Source organism: Carassius gibelio, chromosome A19 (genome assembly GCF_023724105.1).
Source record: "Carassius gibelio isolate Cgi1373 ecotype wild population from Czech Republic chromosome A19, carGib1.2-hapl.c, whole genome shotgun sequence".
NCBI classification, from domain to species: domain Eukaryota; kingdom Metazoa; phylum Chordata; class Actinopteri; order Cypriniformes; family Cyprinidae; genus Carassius; species Carassius gibelio.
Genome location: NC_068389.1, coordinates 17037919 through 17060289, shown reverse-complemented (window position 1 = coordinate 17060289; position 22371 = coordinate 17037919). Strand labels below are relative to the sequence as shown.

General features: G+C 37.1%; 1 protein-coding gene across 1 annotated transcript; it reads right to left on the bottom strand.

The window, feature by feature from the left end:
* Positions 1–293: 293 nt before the first annotated feature.
* Positions 294–21843, bottom strand: LOC127934878 (tubulointerstitial nephritis antigen-like). The gene is made up of 12 exons (XM_052532412.1): positions 21707–21843; positions 17679–17995; positions 15322–15388; positions 11963–12055; positions 11734–11848; positions 8028–8151; positions 7753–7903; positions 7384–7570; positions 5044–5089; positions 3948–4071; positions 2513–2558; positions 294–2428 (listed from the first exon to the last, which is right to left on the bottom strand). Exons 2-12 carry the CDS (start codon positions 17986–17988, stop codon positions 2264–2266), a joined length of 1428 nt encoding a protein of 475 aa, XP_052388372.1. The 5' UTR covers positions 17989–17995; positions 21707–21843; the 3' UTR covers positions 294–2263.
* Positions 21844–22371: the final 528 nt, after the last annotated feature.

The following is a 22371-nucleotide window of genomic DNA, read 5'->3' as shown; positions in this document are numbered from 1 at the left end:
TATAAACACATTAAATGCAATGAACACAGTAAATGCAATAAAATGTACATTTCCCCAAATATCTCTTTCTCCAAAAGAATTTCTAATTTAACCTGCATGATTAAGAAACCGGAATCAGAGGCGTAATCTTTAAATTCTGAATATGATTCTCATCTCCTCACACAATCAATGTCTAATGTTACTTATCTACAGCATAACATGTAAGAAAATATGAAGAAGAAAGCAGTGAGTTGTGTTGCACTGATGGTGAAACAGCTTTGATAATACAAAACATTAATGTGCACATGCATGTATAATGTAGTAGGACTTTTATTGCATCACAGGTGAACAGTGCATTGTGTATAGACAATACAAGGAACAACATAGTAACATTGCACATAAGTAACCAGCAATGCATTATTTACAGACAGACTTTGTTCTTAAATAACACAATATTCGTTCATAATTACAGAACTGGAAGACAGAACTGAAGAATGTCAAAATGAGATCAACCCAGCTTGGGGTCAAATCAGTGTATAATATGAATCGTAATGTAAAGTCTAGCAGTATTAAGACATTCAATATTTATGACACGAGACTCCATATAACTGCTTTATTTTAATAGAAACATCTTGTATGACTAAAAGAGAAAACATTTCTCTGATTGTTAATGGACCGGTGGGGAGAATATCACATCAGTTTCTGGATTTATGCTGAAAGACCCTGTCTTTCTGTCTGTGATTGTGTATTGCTGAATCAAATGCCAGTATAAGGATTCTCAATTAGTCATATCACCATAATAATGACATTATCATTATCAAAGTCAGCAGATGGGTTTGCTCGGAGCTCTGGCGCATGCACGATATTATAGTCCGCAATGTTTTATGACACCAATATCTGTCTCACGCTTATTAACGCACACTAATCTACATAATGAGTAGATGGATATTTGAGAAGCAAACATGCTTTATGGTGTCTTGTAAACTGCGGTTTTGCCTGATTTAGATACACAAAGCAATAATTCAGCATTGAATCCAAACCCATGTGTATTTTGGCCCACTGTGGTATTAGTTCCTTTACACTTCTAAAATTTCATATTTAAGATGTTTTTCTTTTTTATGTAAAAGAATAGCAAAGAAATATTTTTAAATACTAATGGTAATAGTAATCAATTAAATAATTCAACATCATAAACACAAGAACAAAAAAAAAGTATATCAATGTTTGTGTACAATCTCATTAGTCCACAGATAACAATAGTTTAAGACTTGCACAGATTTTATTCTTATAGGTGATATATATATATATATATATATATATATATATTTTTTTTTTATAACCGTTTCAACCAATGGTCCTGATGAACAGTCATCTTTGCCTTTGTATATTTGCCCTTAAGCACACTTTAAACTCTAGGTTACATGACCAAACCACTTCCAGCCTTTTAATTCTTATGGATTTTAAAGGGTCATTCAAAATTGCAGTAACTGATGTCCATTTTTGGTCTCATAGCATGAAAAACCATTTCTTTTAGTTTGCTTCCTGTTATTCTAAAATTAGACCAAATAGAAGTTGTTTCACTTGTGAAGAAAGTGGCCTGTATCTGTACAATCTCTCTTAAACTTTATTTAACAGCCAAACTAACAGATTCTGACATTGAAAACAAGGCCTGGATTGGATTAAAATGCTTTAAAGCAATTTTAAACAACCTTAATCTCGACTAAATGCAGAGAACGGTCACAGACATATTCTAGGTTGTTTTTGGAATGAATTATCGGTCCGAAAACCTTCTTCTGCTTCCAATCCTGGTGTTCCTCCATCCCTCTATCATTTTAGCAGAATGTATGGATCACTGTCTGACTGTCTGCCTTGGTGTGTAATGATTCCCAAATGTAGGACACATCCTGATATATGACTATATTAGACATTTGAGACAACTATTCGTTGTGATGCTGAGCGCATGTGTACCTGTGAAGTGTGTCTTTGGAATAAAGTCCTGAGTGCATCTGAGTCCTGTGGCTGTTTGAGGTCCAGTCAAGGAGTGTAACAAGCTGGTTTCCACCACTAAGAGAATATTGGCCAAATATTCCAACCATAGACAGATTGTGTATTTGGACAGATGGGGGCAGTGGACAGCACCTTTTTGCATGCATGCAGTGTGAACAAATATTCAAAAGGCACAGGGGTTTGGTCGGTATGGTGGAAATCAGACTCTAACAAACCAGCAAAAGACCTGATTGACATTGTGGTGTAAATCATACAGTGAGGCGTACATTGCAGATCTCTACTTGCGGCGTCCATGATGGTGGTGATGGTTGTGCATGTCTTCCATGGTGACTCTGCCCCACACACCGATCACAAACGTCTCGATCTCACACTCATTTACACCACGAGCAATCCTGAAGTAACCATCCTCACCCCAGTTCTTCCCCCATGAGTTGGCTGCAATCTGTGGAGTGAAGGAGAGATTGTTTAAAATGTTTAAAATCTTCTGTTGAATAGAAAAGTCTTGTAGATGGATATAATTTATTACCCAGTATTTGTGTGTTCTGCCGTTGTAGTCTCTTTCCTCTCCCCATCTGGAAAAGTGCAATAAAAATCAATATGCTATTGTGCATTCACGAGACATTAGTATTCAATTTAGCCTTTTAAGAGAAGGCTCTAAAATCAGTGCAATCATTGATCAGATTTTATGAAAAAAAGGGAAACGAGAAGGTGTACATATTCAACTCTGGTTGGGTACAGATGCAGGAATAAAAAAAGAAAAACGATAAATCTGTGTAAAAATTGGAAATTTGAATACTTAGACTAAAAAAGGTGCTGTGTCCATTTCTCAGAGGAAGGACATGAGCATCAGGAAGCATTTGAGTATTTTTTATATATTTTTGAGAGGAAGCCATTTACTCTTCAATGTCTATTTATGTGAGTTCAGAACATTTATTGTATATGATAAATATATACATATTTATTTGTATAAGTGGAATGCCTGGAATAAATATAGTTTAATCCACATCTATTCTAATGGAAGTTTTCCATTAGACTCAGGAACATATCATTCTGTTCCCAAATAATACTTATCTGCCTTCCATCTCCACAGGGGGCTCGGAGGGGCCTACAAAAGCAATGTGCCTCCATATAAAATACACGGGAGAGCTGGAGGGTCAGAACCAGTGGCTGTATGAAAAGTGTGGCTCAGAGTTCTGCTACGCTCTTATCTGACCATGTTTTCTGTCCTTGGCTTTGGACAATGACAGACATACCACTGCATCTAACCAGCCCCTGACCTGTGCTGGGTTTAGGCTTCTCTGTCTGCACTGAACAATGCCATTTCCATTACACTGGACATCAATGAGCTTTCTACAAACTTTCCCAGGCCCTGGGCTTAGCCGAATGCACCACGGTAGGATTTTCCCAGTAAAAACACTGCCCCTGCCCCGTTTGTGACTGGTAATTTATATCGCCGTCACCACTGAAGCATGTCATACTCACAGACACCAGCGGCAGGTGAGACATTTTTTTTTTTCTTTTATGACAGAGTAAAGTGAATCCTTACTAATTTACCTGATTGTTGATTTACAAGTGTTCTTTAAAAGCTGTTGGGTAAATTGATGAGCAAACTAATGTAGTAGTCTCTGTTGAGAAGCTGACTAAATGAGAATGTAGATGAGAATTAGATGTGTTATGTATGAGTGAGTATAGAAAAACCAGACAAATGCTTTGAGGGGTGTGTGTCTGGGGGTGGAGCTGGAAGGCCAGTCATCCAGGTGTTTTGTCTGCGAGCAATAACATGTATCTGTCTACCTGTGTGTCTGTCTGCAACAGAAAATGACAAATGGTGTGAGAAAGAGAGCGAGAGAGAGAGAGAGAGACCTTTTGTTGTCTAAGAACTTTCTCTGAAACGTTGCCAGATACTCATTCCACTTGCTTCCACCATTAGAGATGAAGAGTTATGTAATGCTAGAGCTTACCCTGTTATTCTGACAGAGTGTGTTGCATGTTTGCGGTACTCCGACGGTTTGAGGTAATTGACGTCTGTGTGTCGGTAAATTCCACTCTTGTACACAAAGAAATCCTCATGGACCTCCATGATGGCTTAAAAGGGAAAAACAAACATAGCACACATCCATTATGTATCTTTAAGCACACAATTTTCTGAAAAATAATGCAAATTACAATAGTACAGTAATGAATAGAAGCCTTGAATTTATGTCCAAAATTTGATCTTTATTGTTTCATCAAATTGATCTTTGACATCATTGAATCAAAACCTCATTCCTATCAATCACAGTCATACTACAGGAAATGCTATGGTTGCTTTGAAAGCCAAATTATGTAATATCCCACAAGCTCACCCAAACATCTTGTTCCCTTGCAGATCAAAGTGAGAACAAAGTAACCGCTACTAATTGTATAAGAGTTCAAATAAGCTCAACTTCAAATGGCATAGAGACCCACTGCTTAAATCCACATGGTCCAGGACAAAACTTTTGTGGGCGGGTATCTGCAGCAAACTGCCTGAGGACATCCATGATGGCATGTCAAGTAAAATCAGTTGGAAATTACCTGCACCCTCTCACACTTTGTGTTTTTCCAGATATTACATGGAAATCCTAAGCAGTGAACAGAGCCTAATGAACACACACACTCCTGCACATGAAGACTGTCTTTTCATCTCCTGTTTCTCAATATAAGCCAGAGGTTAGGCAGAATTTTTTGCAAAGATTAGAAGTGAAATCTGGCATAAATCCAGTGTTCTGGCCTGTCTAGAACAATACAACAGAACACTGCCAGTGGATCACGGAACCATGCACGTACACACACCCTCTTCATATTACTGTAGGAGACTTTTCTCAAGAATTAACTGCATACTGTATATGATGAGTTGAGGCTTTTTGTCCAAAATATATTCCATATGGATGTCTAGAACATCCATGGTGACTAATACGATATATACTGATTGCTCATCTGATCATTAGGCATGTGCTTTTTACTATTCTTATACTCTGGCTCACAGTACTATGCAAATACAAACACACACACACAGGCTTCTGGAGAAATCCATACCTTGCACGGGGCCATTATCCATAATCTCTTTCATAATCTCATTCTCCTGTGAGTGGAAAAGCAACATGTCAGATTAGTTCAGTTAGTGAGCATGAACAGCCTATTCCAGCCTGACGCAATTTTTACTCTGCAAATTCTGCATATACAGTATATTGCACCACGAAAAGATATGTGCATTAACAATGAAATTACTGAAATAATGCTATAAATGCACGTTTTACATGAGTAGTCTTAAGATGCATGGGTAAAAACATTTCCATATAATAACTTAACATATACTGTATATTTGTTCACCACATTTCCTTGTCACATCTGTGAATGATATACGATCTAAAACATGCCTAGAGACATGTACAGTATTGTTCAAAATAATAGCAGTACAATGTGACTAACCAGAATAATCAAGGTTTTTAGTATATTTTTTATTGCTACGTGGCAAACAAGTTACCAGTAGGTTCAGTAGATTGTCAGAAAACAAACAAGACCCAGCATTCATGATATGCACGCTCTTAAGGCTGTGCAATTGGGCAATTAGTTGAAAGGGGTGTGTTCAAAAAAATAGCAGTGTCTACCTTTGACTGTACAAACTCAAAACTATTTTGTACAAACATTTTTTTTTTTCTGGGATTTAGCAATCCTGTGAATCACCAAACTAATATTTAGTTGTATGACCACAGTTTTTTAAAACTGCTTGACATCTGTGTGGCATGGAGTCAACCAACTTGTGGCACCTCTCAGCTGTTATTCCACTCCATGATTCTTTAACAACATTCCACAATTCATTCACATTTCTTGGTTTTGCTTCAGAAACAGCATTTTTGATATCGCCCCACAAGTTCTCAATTGGATTAAGGTCTGGAGATTGGGCTGGCCACTCCATAACATTAATTTTGTTGGTTTGGAACCAAGACTTTGCCCGTTTACTAGTGTGTTTTGGGTCATTGTCTTGTTGAAACAACCATTTCAAGGGCATGTCCTCTTCAGCATAGGGCAACATGACCTCTTCAAGTATTTTAACATATGCAAACTGATCCATGATCCCTGGTATGCGATAAATAGGCCCAGCACCATAGTAGGAGAAACATGCCCATATCATGATGCTTGCACCTCCATGCTTCACGGTCTTCACTATGTACTGTGGCTTGAATTCAGAGTTTGGGGGTCGTCTCACAAACTGCCTGTGGCCCTTGGACCCAAAAAGAACAATTTTACTCTCATCAGTCCACAAAATGTTCCTCCATTTCTCTTTAGGCCAGTTGATGTGTTCTTTGGCAAATTGTAACCTCTTCTGCACATGCCTTTTTTTTAACAGAGGGACTTTGCGGGGGATTCTTGAAAATAGATTAGCTTCACACAGACGTCTTCTAACTGTCACAGTACTTACAGGTAACTCCAGACTGTCTTTGATCATCCTGGAGGTGATCATTGGCTGAGCCTTTGCCATTCTGGTTATTCTTCTATCCATTTTGATGGTTGTCTTCCATTTTCTTCCACGTCTCTCTGGTTTTGCTCTCCATTTTAAGGCATTGGAGATCATTTTAGCTGAACAGCCTATCATTTTTTGCACCTCTTTATAGGTTTTCCCCTCTCTAATCAACTTTTTAATCAAAGTACGCTGTTCTTCTGAACAATGTCTTGAACGACCCATTTTCCTCAGCTTTCAAATGCATGTTCAACAAGTGTTGGCTTCATCCTTAAATAGGGGCCACCTGATTCACACCTGTTTCTTCACAAAATTGATGACCTCAGTGATTGAATGTCACACTGCTATTTTTTTGAACACACCCCTTTCAACTAATTCAACTAATTGCCCAATTGCACAGCCTTAAGAGCGTGCATATCATGAATGCTGGGTCTCATTTGTTTTCTGAGAATCTACTGAACCTACTGGTAACTTGTTTGCCACGTAGCAATAAAAAAATATACGAAAAACCTTGATTATTCTGGTTAGTCACATTGTACTGCTATTATTTTGAACAATACTGTATATGACCTAGGTTATGCATTAGACAAGACAAATGCGTGGGAAGATATGGCTCAGGGAGAAAATATGTTCAGCCATGACATTACTACTAATATAATGCCTCCCCAGACATGTGTGAGTTATTCCTCCTTTTGGATTTGAGTTGTACATAATTCAATATAATTATATAATTGAATATAATTCAAACGTGTCAGAACATACGGGATGCCTGATTAAAAATGACACTCGTCCACTAAAACATCCTTTAAACAAGATAAAGTTACTTTAAAAACAGTATTATATAGTGTAATACGACTTATTGTCAATGCTAAAAGAAACAGATTTTCTGCTCGATTCGAAGGGCTCAGCTGACTTACATTGGAGGACAATCTGTACGGTGGGGTTGACTGGTAGATATCATTGTGGTAGCTATAGCTGTTGGGACAGTGTGCTGTGGCCTGCCTCTTTCCTCGACCCACCGCTCGACTTTGCATCATACAGCGAGCCACATCAGCAGGAGTTTGCTGGGGTGGAGAGAAAGGGTAGCACTCCTCTGTCACGACCCTGAGAGAAAAAGACAGATAATAAAATCAAAAAGATTGTCTGAAATAATATTCTAATTATGTTAATGGTAGTATACATTGCAAAAATGATATGGTGTCAAAGTCAAAGTATTCTTTGTCTGATGTGCACCATTTAAAGATATTCACACCTTTGCTGTTATGCATAAAACCTAAGTGAATTACCCTCTTCTCCTTAGGTACCACCAGGCCCCATCGACACGTCCACCGGAGCAGCCGCCCTGATGACGTGTGTCACAGGAAATCAGATTCTGAGGTGACAGCTGAGGGGTCATGTGACCCATTGACTGAATAGAGATCCGGTCTGATGCAACGGCTAGAAGTGAGTCACATACAGTATAAGTGAAAGATCAGAACTGTTTCATATAGGCTACCACACACACAGTACTGTAGTCTGCAGTGTTCTTCTACTGTAGTCTGTCCTGTCTTTTCTGACTCACCTGATGTTGAGAAAGCCCAGGATGCATTGCAGTTCCCCTGGTCCAAGGGCTCATGGATTTTCCCTGGCCATTTTTCTGCTGCATTAAAGTAACTTGGCAGATGATCGTTTCCATTCATATTCATCTGCAAAACATAAAGCAAGTTTGTGTGTTGCTTAATGTCTGTGTTTGGCATTGAAGACCTGAATAACACAGAATGAAGATTTCCATAAATGTATCCATGGTGTGATTATAAGTGATTTTGGTGGCAAAATACAACATGTTCCATGCATATTATTTTTCACAGGACCAGTGGATGGATGAGAGGTCCCTGTAATAAAGCCTTAGTGTGGTTATATAATGGTGATTTGTTAATTTTGTAGGTTTAAGAAGTACTCCAGTGGAAAATCCAGAAATCTTGAGTTTACAAATTTTTACCTGTTCCATCAGTAATAATAATAATAATAATAAAAAAAAAGAGTCAGAATTAGCTTTGCGCTTGTGATCGGATTAAACAAAATTGATGTAAATACCAGGTGTTAACATAAAACCATAAACCTAACCTCAACAAGGTCACATTAATGCATGCTTTTCCCCTCCCAAATCTATAACTATCCCCGGACCACTTTAAGTTATATTTTACACCGCAAGGTTTCATAAGTGTGTGCCTCTCCCTCTTTGGTAATGCACAGCTGCTGGTTTCCATCCTCCTACATTCCAGCCTGTGATATCCTCATGATTCTCCCTGAAAAGTACCAGATATGATCCTGTGGAATGCAGGTGCTTGTCAAGTGTCCGGCACTGAAGCGGTGAATTGTGGTGGTTAAGGACCACTGAAGGGCCACGGCTTGTAGCAACACATGACCCAACAGGAAAGTGAGCACTCACACTGAGCAAAGACAAAGTAAATAGTGTGTGAGAGGGTTTGCTGCAATCAGACAACTCATTAGTGTATGTGCCAAGTTTAAGATTTTAGGCAGATAGGGTCTTCATAAACAACCCAGGCTTGACTCTAGAGACAGGTGGAGACGTGTTGGAGGATGAAGGTAGGAGAGAAAAGAGGAAGGGGAGGAAGATACGGGTATGGGTCCCTATCTAGTGAGGGTATTTTGAGACTATGAATTGCACCCATCAACATCAACAGCATCAATCATTTCCAGCCTTCTCAAATTGTGGAATCTGCTTTTATGTAATGTGTTGGTGTGGATCAGGATCATGAGCAGCTTTGTGCAGAGAGACAGCATCAGTGAGTAACATCAAATAGCACACATCCAGACGAACACATCTAGGATGCATTCACTGTACTGCACTGCAGCCGAATCCGGCCTTGTATTCTTGCTTTGATGATTCCTAATGGCATACTGCATTGCTCAGAGCATGAGAGCGGATAATCAGAGAGCCGTCAATGGGCATAAACATGAGATGAATAAAGAGATTATCTACATACTTGATTCTGACTGGTCAGTTGTGGCATTCTGGGAAAGCTTATTGTCTTTAGCACATGATCTCTTTATTCTCAAATTCAACTCAAATCAATGTTTTATGTTCATTTATTTATTTAGTAAGTGGCTGTGAAGTAAACAGAAATTAAACACTGTAAATAGTTTTCTTAAAATCAGTATTTTTTTGTCTTGTTTTCGTGGGAAAAAATATGTAAGTATCTTTAAAACAAAACAAATTTCCTTTTTGTATAAAATAAAACATCAGAAAATTACGACGTCGTTTTAGTGCCTGGTTGAAAAAAAAAATCTACCATTACGAGAATAAAGTAGCTAGAAATACTTTGAGAATAAAGTTTAAATGTTTCGAGAATGAAGCCGAAATATTATGAGAATAAAGTTGAAATGTTTTGAGAAATTAAATCGTAGAAATTAAAGTTATAATATTTTGAGAGTAGCTGCAGGCCACTGGGATTGATTTGAATATTGTTGAGTCCGAGGGGCCGCATCATATTACTGGGATGAAGAAGAGCCAGTTTTAAGGAAAAACAGCAGAAACAGCTTAATATCAAGAATATGATATTTATAAACAGACTGAACAGGAGCAACTTTTTATCTTAACATCAGCTCACACACCCAATCAACATTGGGTTGTAGCTCTCTTATTTCACAAATTTTTTATTTTAACATACAAATAAATGTGGGATTATTAGCAGAAATCATGAAATGTGTCATAGGGGACAGTATGCTTGGAAATAGTATTTCATATCTTCCATTACATTCGTTATTTGTAGTGCGCCAGCCACCCAATAGCAATACGATTTGTGCTTTTGATAGACCTACTTTTAATGTCTCAGCTTTCGAAATCAGTTTTATAGTGAAACACAAATTATGTGTTTTAAAATAATTTGTTTTCAAGCTCTTTAATGATCAGATTGTTGTATTTATGTGAAACAATTCATTAAATTAAACTGTTTTCTTTGTAAAAATTCCAAATATGTGAAAATTTATTCTCTTAATATTTCGACTTTATTCTCATAGTATTACGACTTTATTCTCGAAAGATTTGACTTTATATGCACAAGAACAAAAAATGTATAGCTGTATTTATGAACCGCTTAATAATGCCAATTAAAGGAGTGCTATTATGCTTTTTCGCTTTTTTAACTTTAGTTAGTCTGTAATGTTGATGTTTCAGCATAAAAAAGCTCTGCTATGGAATTACATTTGGTTCAATAATAATGAACGTAACTTTATAAAACTGAATGTAACTTTTTCAGAAACTATCAAACTTGTGCCATTACAAAATAAAGAAACACAATGAAAATGAAAAAATTAACTCAGTCGCACAAATGTAACAAATATGCTTCATTCTTTGTTAATGTTTTTCAAAGATTCGTTTTCACTAATTGTGGATTCTGAATGCATTGCCACAGATTTCACTTTTGCTTCGCAGTTTTTCGTTTGCAGTTTTGACACAAACCTCTCATGGGGGCGGGGTTAACAGTGATGTACTCTGATTGGATAGTGAGCTTTTGATGGACAGGTGCTCTCTGGTCGGGAAGTACAAAGTTACAAAGCTCAAAGTCCAATTCAAAGGAGATATTTTATTCTTGTAATATTTCGACTTTATTCTCAAAATATTACAACTTTAATCTCATAATCTTAGATTTTTATTTTTTTAACGTGGCACTAAAACTCTGTCGTAGAAAACATATCTATTTTTTTTTTATATATATTTTTTCCATCCATTTTTTGGGGGGAGGGGGGGTCAATAAGGTTTTTTTTATTACATAAATTAATACTTTTATCCAGAAAGATTCACATTAAAAAATGATCAAGACATTTATGATGTTACAAAAAGAATCCTGTATCACCTATTACATAAAAGTATAATGTTTTCCAACTATATTTACATTACTAAGAAATGTTCCTTGAGTGCCAAATAAATTTTCACATCAAATTTCACAATATTAAAGTTTTTCTCTATTTCTGTTCAAATAAATACAGCAATGGAGAAAAAATAGAATGTAAAAAATGTACCAACCCAAACTTTTGAATGGTAGTGTAAACCTCACAGAATTTCAGTATACATACAGTGGTAAAACAAACCTGTGTGAAAACCTTAAGATATGTTCACTGAAATCAGGTTAGATATTATCATATGATTTGATATTTTAAGTGGAAAACAAGACCAAGTAAACCCTTCAGGGTTTACATATAGGTCCTGCAATAATAAATTATTATCCCTTAGTAACTGTCTGTTTCACAGGCCAGATGACTCTCACCTGGATCTCATTCATGTTCATAATGGTCCGTGAGGGGCGCTGTGTTCCCAGACGATACTGCAGACCCTCGTCCAGAGTCATACCCCAGAACTGACTGTAGTTTGTGGCCCTCCAACTGAACAGGTAAAAAGATAAAGAGACTGAGCAGGAGAGAGGAATAGATTCATGCACTGGTTTATACATATTTAATACTATTAATGGCAGACTAGATGGGATTCCTGATGCTTACCCATAACCTCTCCTGTTGATTTCCTGGATCATGTCATCCTCTATCAGACAGGCATGTTGCTCACATTCCCAGCGTCCATTCTGACCACATGTACTGTGGGAGACAAATATAGACTGTTAGTGAGCACATCTGGAAAATGTAACAGTCCATACAATAAAAGTCCAAAATAAGGCCTGAACAAATACATGAAAAATATAGTGAGTGAAAGGAAGTGTTCTTCACAAATATTGCGTGTCAACCTCAAGATAAAAAAAGTTAATATTATATAATTTTCTGGTCATTTGATATGAGGTCAACTGTTTTTAATATCTAAATAAAATTAAAAAAATGCTCAAAGCCCTGATGTGTGCACTTAATGCAAAAGACTAAGGGAAAACACAAGTGTTTTACTATGAGTTTATCTGTTAACTACAGTTGAGTAACCTCTTGAGAGGTTACCATTTTAAGTGTGGAATATGTACATGTTTGTGTGTATAAAATTATTTAAAACATTTAATCATGTTTAATTTGATGTTAGGACCATATTTAAAACCCCCTCATTGTTCTTTCGTTAACAGTTCAGTTTCTGAGGAATGAAGTAAATTGTAGATTACCTTTTAGAATAATAAACTTCATGGTTTGTTTATATAACGGTTTTAAAACAGAAAGAGAAAATGTAGACAGACATCAGAACAAACCTTTAGAGAGGAACAATGAAGCAGTTCAGGCATATTCTACATGTGAGACACAAAACAAGCAAGAGAGAGAGAGAGATAGAGAGAGAGAGAGAGAATGAGAGGACTGTGAGCCTTTTAAGGCTGCAGCTCTTGAAGAAATATCTTTTCTTAGTCCATCTGTGCTATGGGGGAGGTTCAGAAGGCCTGATGTCTGAGAGGAACGTGGATTAAAAGAGGAAGAGCAGAGGTGCACTTCTACTGAGACATTACTAGAGAGCAGCGTTATGAGTCACAAAGAGGAGAATAGAATTAAACTTCAGCATGTTACCTGTCCAGCTCTTTTTTACTATGCACAGAATGATGCCTCAAATAGTGTGTGGCAAGGAGAGGTATGTTATTATTTTACATGCGGTTGTTTTTTATTTGGCCCAATATGCAACAACCTGGCAACCTCTCTGCACCTAAGCAACACTAGAACCAGAACACCTTCACAACCAAATAAACAACACCCTGGCAACCATCCAGAACACCCTAGCAACGTAGCTATGGGTTTTGCATTCACATTTTTCTTTTTAAAAATCTAGTTGCACATTGCAGATCTTGTAAGCTCTTCGTTCTGTTAAGTCCTAGTGTTCAACCTTCACACAGTAATTCAGACTGAGATATTAATTCACACACCAGCGCACACTTGCTGGTTGAAAGTTAGAAAAGGTCTTTAGAGTGCAAAGATGTCAAGTGACCTGTTGTAAGCAGGAAGCTGAGATTCTCCTTCTGTCACGCTTCACTGGGATGCTCAAATCAGCATCCTGAGACAAGAACTTGTAACCCAAAGGTATGTATGAGTCCCCATAGTTGGCCACATGTCACATCACTTTTCACTTTCAACATTTACACTAATAGTGCCAACAGAGACTCATGGGAGATTATAGCTAGTCGTATGTGAGAGAGAAAGTGCAAGAGCGAGATATTTATACTGAGACACCAGTAGTGCTCCTCACACCACTGACCGAGGATCAGATCCTGCGGCTGCTACATGCCAAACATACGGCCCAGTCCAGTGAGGCTTGAGCTCAGGAAATGTCAGCAGCCAGTATTTCATTAATCTCTGCCACCACAGAAAGCTGATTATATGAGAACTGAAGAGAGGGGAAATAATGTGGCAATGCCAGGACGTGCCAATCTTTTGGTTAGTGTGATGATAGAAAGCACTCTCGCATAACTAACAGATAAAATCACATCACATCAACAACAGACTGAGTCACACATACAAACAAAAACACATCTGCAGGCAGATCACACAACATGAGAAGCTTTGGGCACTTTTTTACATGCTAAGGCAGCTAAAATGAAAAAATCTTCACATTAAAATTCCTTCTTCGCAATGGTACAATTATCATCTCAAGATTCAGTTTAAGTTAAATACAGTATATCTTATTTCACAGGTTATATCTTCTTATCCCAACCCTTTGTACTAGCTTGTAGAATAGCCTTTCCCAGCACTAGGGCATTGCAAGGATTGACGGATCTCATATTTAGGTCTTAATGTTTTCAGAAACAAGTATAATTTTCCCTGTCACAAACATATGCAATATTTAACAACCATGTGCACACACTACACCAAAAACAAAAAATACTGGAGACGACGTCTCACCTTATTTCCAGAGACAATACCCGTATCACTGGTGTGTGAAAAAGCTTTGGCATTGAGGTAAGGAATTCCTGCTTTTCTATTTTGTCTAACCATCACTAGTTTCTCACATGCAAAGCAAAATATATTGAAAAAGCAATATTAGATTCTTTCAGAGCAATAAACGCTTATACCATCCAAACTGGATGAAAAGGTAGCATGGGAAATAAAATCTCAGAATCGCAATTTTATTTCATGCAATTGTAAAAAAATATTTCATTATTGCAACTGTCACAACATGCCTTCAAATGTAATTTCATTTAATTTTGCATAAATGTATAAATGTATAAATTCAAATTTAAAGCAAATTAAAAAATTTAATGCTAATTTAAATGTAAAGTTTGTTTAGTGGCTTTAATTAGTGAAAAGATTCCACATCTCTCCAGTTTCTCACAATTTTTACAGCCAATCTCAGCTGGAGGTTATGCAGCGCTCAATCAGCTAAAATGTAAATAATTGCCTATTCATGCAAAAACAAAAATACAGCAATCCTTCACCAATATACAAACAGGACATATATTCCCACATACTGGTCATTAACTAAGGAGGTTTCAGTGTCCTCAAACAGCGAAAGGGAATGTGCTTTACCCATGGCCAGTGCGATGGATTAGATTCTATGAGGAGAGCTAATCCTATTAGCGAGGGGGTTTATGTAAAGGGAGAGAGACACGTGGTAAATATTATGCATCTATATGTGCTGTACATCATCCTGCGGTGTGTTTGTACTGTTCACACTGTCGGGATCACAAGGGTGCTGAAGGTGAAGCATATGTATGGGAAGTCAGGAATGTGTGTAATCTTTTCAGGATCTGAGGAGTCCGCTGAAGCAGAGTCAAGACTCCCTCTCGACCTGTGGATAAATCCTGCCAACATGTGTGCTGATCTAGCCAAACAATGCCCTTGGATTGAGAGATTCACTGTGCCCTTGACAAGGCGGTGTTGTCAGTGCTATGAAAATACTGTTCGTAGAAAGAAAGAAAGATTAAGGATTTGCTTTGAATAGATTTCAAACTCACCATAAATTACAGTTCTCTTTGTATGTTGCTCCTGAGTGAAATCTGTGGCCGTTCCTTTCACAAGAACCTGAAATCAACAAACATCATCAATTATAAATCAGTCTACAGTAGATTTAAAGAAGAACCACACACACATACTAAACTTGGATTAAAGGTTTGTCTGATGTAGTCTGTAGTGCCCACAGTGGAATGTTTTCTTGGCTTTCCATTGCTTTCCCAGAGACTCTGCTGTCGTCATGCCTTGACGAGCTTAATTAGAGATTGCCTGGCTGGAAATGGGCATGTCATCTTTCCTCTCCTCCTAATAAACTATGTGCAAACTACAGTGAGAATAAACTAAAGAGGAGTGGATGCGTATGTGGGATGGCAGCGTTAGAGACTATTAAAGACACACATAAAATCTTGTCATTAGCTTAATCATGTATATAAAGATAATTTAAATGTCAAAATGCATCATTTCTGCACCATTCGTGGCACCAAATAGAATTACATAACAACACTGACTCAACCGAATGTTGGAAAATTGGAGAAGAGGAATATTTGAAACTTATTTGGAAACGGTCACTGTTTGGCTGGTTAGTATGATTCAGTTGGCAACTGCTGGTACATATATGTATATGCCTATAGGCCCAAAATGTATCTTTCTCCATTAATGATCAATTAAAAGAAATTCTTAATTTGTTTCTCTCTCTCTCTCTCTCTCTCTCTCTCTCTCGCATATGCAGTTTCATATGTGGCCACAATTGACTAAATTATTAAAACAGTTCCCTAATTTAATAAATTATGAGAAAAAATTCTTAATTTTTGGTCACAATATATATATATATATATTTTTTCTCCTGCTTTCTGCCTTTCAAATTCAGGAAAGGTCCAGGAAAGACACTGTGGATAAATTTACGACTGAATAGCATAATACATTTTCAGAATTAATTTGCCAATTTTTGGTGTTGCCATATGCACACTTCACTGTTAAGTACTTAAAATTGTATTTTTATGAAACTAAATTACCGGTAATTAGTTTTATAGGTAAGTTTCAAGTTTAAAATTTAAAAAGTTATGCTTTAACTGCAATCGCTCAAAGATCTTAAAGATTAGGAAGCATGAACTACCAAATGCTTTTTTTTTTTTTTTACTGCATATGAAACCCATACCTGCCCCATAGACATGATTGTCCCTCCTTCAGCAAACACACATTGCGCACATACCTGTTGTGATTACTCCCTGCCCACAGTCGCCCTTTCCACCCCCTTCCCTCCTCGCACATTACAGACATTCTTTCTGCTGACCTCCATTCATTGCTCCCTGCCTTCCGCTCCACTGTTCTGCTCTTTTCATGGGAAGGCCACTGTTCTCTCACTGTTCTCTTATTAAGTCCGTGATTTAACATTTTACACCTCAGAGGTCCATGCAGCAAAAATGACAGGAAAACATTAACAGGGAAGAATGTGGACTTGGTTTTCCATTATGTTTCTAGAAAATAACTAGCCTTTTCGTAACAGCGTAGACTTCAAACATTGGCTGTGGGCCAAAATTGTTACCTAGGCATACCAATGATTTGGCTTTCTATCTTGATCAAAAATGAATAAGCCCAAACTAGAGATCTTTTCTATAGGAGAACATGTTTATACTGTATGTTTCTTTTCATAGAGGAAGCTAAAACAGGACTGAAAATAATAAAAGTAGTCCATATGAATCATGCACCATATCTGAAGTCATAGAATATCTTTTTTTAAGGAACACCCTGAAAATTAAGTTGTTGTTGCATAGAAATATTTATACTGGCCCTAGATATGCTCAAGAGAGGAGTGGCAAATTCTGGATTGAAAACAAATCATTTTTAAGGTCAAATCTTTAAAAAAAAAAAGTAATTCATTAGTTCAAAAAGGGTCTGAATGTTTTGCTTTATAAATTATATTGATCTGGTTCTCAAGTTACCTATCTTCAGCCATATTTGCAATGCCAGCAGCTACTTTGGGCATGCAAGACCAACTCCTGTCTGTTTGAGTGTGGAAATCTTTAAAACTGCTGACCAAAAAATAAAAAATCGAATCAGCATTAACGTCTCACATAAACTGTCTCATGAATTCTGTTTCAGGTTAATTATCAGTCAATAATGGTTAGATTATCAGTGAATAATGACTTAAACTTTGAACTATTAATCACATGAAACTGTTGTTTGGACTTATTAAAAGACTTATTATGCCTTAGTCATATGCATTATTCTTATGTAAAATTTATGGTGCATTTGTGGATCGTTTTTGAAGTTTGAAAGACTTAGTCCCTATTCATTGTGCAGGCAATTACATGGAAAAGAGCGACCAGCACTCTTAGACTCTGTACTTTGTCATTTAACTCACTGGGAGGGTATGGAGGAGTTGTTCCCAGGCAGTGGCTCCAGAAGTCTGGACAACAGTCGGACACGGTGCGGTTGCAGAACAGGTCGCAGTAACAGATGGTGTCCAGGTAAGGGACAGTGCACTGGTCATCTCTCCCGGGGCAGCAGCCTCCTCTCCTCTGACAGTAGGAGCCAGAGGGGTCCCGGATCCCCCTGAGGTGCAGCGGGCTGGCCAGTTCTCTCTTAGTGCGGGACTGAGTCCTCGCTGACATTCCCCCTTCTGCCAGCAGGAGGAACGCTGTGATGATGGCCAGCATCAAGAGCTTCAACATTGCTTATCTTTCAGGAAGAAATCAATATAGCAAAACATCCGCCATTAGGATCAACTTTCAAATCGGAATTGAATCTAATGCACCAACATAAAATTATGCTCCATCATACTAAAAAAAACAACAACAATGAATATGATTACACTAGAAATAACATTTTAGCATTTGATCGAAAACAGAAATGACAGAAAAAGTAAACGGAGTGTTAGGCAGAGCAATGCAATTCCTAACACCGATACTTTGTTCTGCACTTTCCTGAAGCAGACTGAACTTGAGGCTATGAGCCAACAATCTGCAATATAAACATCACTGATAAACAGACGTTTCACTTGTTCTTATTTTAATAATGCACTCATCCTGCAAACACAATAAAAGCACAGCAAGAGCACAGTCAGAAGAGGTTAGAAGCGAATTCTGAGGAGAAACTGTAAGCACATTCTTCACTTTCGTCTATCAGTCTTTATTTACTTGCTAAACGGTCCAGGAAAGACTCTTACACTAGGCTCTTACTGTTCAGAGAAAGCAAGAAGGTCCAAATGAACAGTCATTGCCCACTGACTGCACTGTCTATATTTGATCTCTCTTGAGACATTTTGTCACATTTATAATATTTGAGATATAAGCAAACAGATATCCACTGTACAGCATGTCAGCAGACTTAGCACCATCATGGGTATCACATACTGAGCAATACAGAAAAAAAATGTCTGTGGAAACTTAAACCCATAAATTAACCAAAACGCTACGTAATCCACATTTAAACAGTTTACATTTAAACAGAATTCAAGAAATGTGCTTCATATTTCATTCAACATGCTCCAAAGCTGTATGCAACTGCTTAATTATTGTGCAAGGATAATTCATGTTTTGCATTCATGCTACTAATCCATTTAAAACCCAATGGTAAATACTATATCTTTTTTTATTCTTGTTTACTTAAAAATTGTGTTTGTGTTAAAATGTCAAGATAAGATGAATTTCCTTTTAAAATGTTTGATTTAAATAGGAAAATGGGCTTGTTTATCTTTTGTTTGCAGTCAAAACCAAGGCAGGCGCACAAACAGGGTGAGGATGTTTTATTAAGGCTTTCCATCTTTGATAAGAAAATAGAATATTTTTAAAATGTAGATTCATGCACAAAATGGCCCTCACAAGCATTTTTTAATTTAAATATAAATATTTTTTAGATGATATATATATATATAGCTGGCCAAAAGTTTGGATTTGTATAGATATTTTAATGTTTTTGAAAGAAGTCTTTTATGCTCATCATGGCTATATTTTACTTTTTTTCTATTTAAATATATATATAAAATGTACTTTATTCCTTTGGTGGCACAGCTGAATTTTCAGCAGACTTTACTCCAGTCAGTGTCACATGATCCTACACAAAATATTCTAATATATTGATTTGCTGCTCGATTATGTATCATGGTTCTTATTATAAAAAATACAAAAAATTCTGGTTAATATCCATGTAGAAAACATGATACATTTTTTCAGAATTATTCATTTATATTTTACATTTTTTTATTATTTTTTTATATTTATGTATTTTTGTTGTTGTTTTTTAAAAAAACATATGGCTTTAAAGTTATATAGCCTTTTAAATGTCATTGTTTGGGATGGCCTTCCTCCTCTTTCTCCTGATTTAATTGGTTAAATTACTGCACCTCACTTTCACGGATCCTCCTCCCCGAGAACAATGTCTTGAGATCACACATAATTGCTCTCAAGCTGTCTGTTGCGGTCTCGGGTTAATAAGAAAACAGACTTGACAAAGACGAGGGGCCTGCGAGCAAATGACAGAAATGGCATCATTAATTACCCAATCAGCCCACCAGGCTCAATGTCCCCCATACAGACAAAAGAACAGCCCCGGAAACAAAGGCCATTGCTGTGCAGTTTTCTGCATGACTGTGCCTTTAGCTGACCAGAGCTCAGCCTCACACACACTGACACATATGGCGGCAGTGTCATGGAGGCCTTTCAAAGACACTCTCACTGAGTGAAAGAAATGCTTGTTTGACCCTGTTGTCATGGCGATCACTCGGGTAAACAACAGTGATGATGTCGCTGCAGTAATGTGGATATTTTGGCTTTTGTGTGCTGCCTGATGTTCGCCTGATGTTCACGGGACTGTAGCATGTAGAGACGTGTTAACTTTTACATCACAAACAGCCTGTATGACGCCTGATGTGCAGCGGACTAAAACTGCTCCTACTGCACACGTCTCTGAATTAGAGTCTGCTGTCTGACAATTGATACAGCACTCCCTTTCATGAGGCATTTATATGACGCTTTAAAATAATAAAAGAAAACACAGCATTATGGTCATATCTCCAATCTGAGATACATGTACAGGTGGTTCAGCACAACATACTGATGCAAACACCACAATCATAACAGGCTGCAAATACAGTTACAGCCATCTCCTCTCAGTTTTTAACTTCACTTCACCAGTCTCTGAAAAAACATTTAAGGCTGATATTTAACATCTTTGTGACACTTAGAATGACTCTTGATGGACTTTGAGAGCAGGTCAGCTTCCATATACAGTACTATCAAATAACAGACAAATAGCAGACTAAGGAGACTTTCTAGCAGATTCCATGCATATCAATTATGACACAGGCTCTTGTGCTGTCAAAGGAGTATAGCGCTTCAACCATAGCTTCAATCAGACACCACCTACTTCTGCTTTACATGTTTTGTAATACTGAAGGTGCACACACCTGAGTTTCACCCACTCTGATGACATGAAAGATATTTGATATCATACATAATCTTCCTGCAGTTATTTACACGACTGTTTAACTGTTCATGTAGTTTACATGGTTGCATAAGACATACTCGAGTTAATGCATCCATTAACCCTGTATCAACATATATTTCATATTCATGTCAAATAATCTGAATGTGATATTATTCAGAACTGAAGAGTTATGTAATAGATTTAGTGAATTAAACTTGTCAGAAAAATAACTATAGATTTTATCATAATGCTAAACAAAAAAACATCTAAAAAAACCTAAATGTTAAGCAGCTATCTCCAGTTAATGTTTGATTTCAATCAAATGATGCATTAAAAAATATAACATTAAATTAAATCCAACCTAAAGTTCAGCTAGTTAAGTGTTTGGTTTTGTACACCAATAATTAATATTTTTTTGCTTTGTAATGTGAGTGTAATATTGAAGCATATAAATACATTAATATGGTATTAAACACAAAAAAAAGACTAAATAATAAAATGGTATTAATATAGGCAAGACTTTAAATGCAACTCTTAAATGGCTTGAAAATGGTTGAAGAATGATGTAGAATTTTCTAGAATATTCTAGATTCAATAACAGTTGAAATGAGAAATACTGCTTTTAATGTATATATATACTTTTAATGATAGGTAAAAATTGATAGCCTGAATGCACTGTAAGTCGCTTTGAATAAAAGCGTCTGATAAATGCATAAATCTAATTTAATTTAATTACATTTTTTATTTAATTTCATAACTTAAAACTATTTTACTTCATGAAACGACATCCTTGGTACATGTAAAGAAGACAATGATTGTGGTATAGAGGTGTCCTGCCTGTCTGCTGCTCTTAACTACGCACCTGTTTGACACACTTGCATTAGAACAGGGAGAGAGGAGGTTACAGGAGGTTACACAGAAAGCACGGGAATTAAATAGCTGAGAAAGGAAAAAAAAATCTCCCACCTTGTAAAGTGAAATCAAAGCCTTCCTCTGGTTATATCCAGTGAACAAAATGTGAGCTGGTCTGTTTCAGCTACAGGTCAAAGTACTGAACACAGTCTTCAGCCTCCTATCTGGCCCCTAGTCATATTAGGATTTTCCCTCTCTATATAGAGGCAGGACAAGCCCTCCGACCCACCCCTCCTGCTTTTGCCCTCCTTCTTATTACTTTCTGTACCTCTCTCCCTCCCACATATCCAGACACAACACTTACACACACAGACAGACAGACATGTGAGCTACTTTAGGTTAAACCCCTTTCCTTGTTTTTTTATGGTTTGGGGAACTTCATCTTTCCATGCTTCACTTTTCCTGTTGGTTAATTGATTATGGATCCTTATGTTATCTGTCTCACACCATTGTACTTCTCTTTCTTATTTTTCTGTGTACACAAAGGTTATTTCAATGATACCACCTACTGGTCAGCCAGCCAACTACATTCACAATTCACATGACATCTCATCATCTGTTGATGTTTCCTGCAACTGATCTTCACTGCACAATCTGGCACATTTCTGCACATGTTGCAGTTCATTTTACAACACAAGCTGGCATTCCCTTTACAAGCTTTGAAAAAGGGGATATTTTGTAGTGCCAGTTCCACTTTATAATCAGCGGTTCTGTCTTCA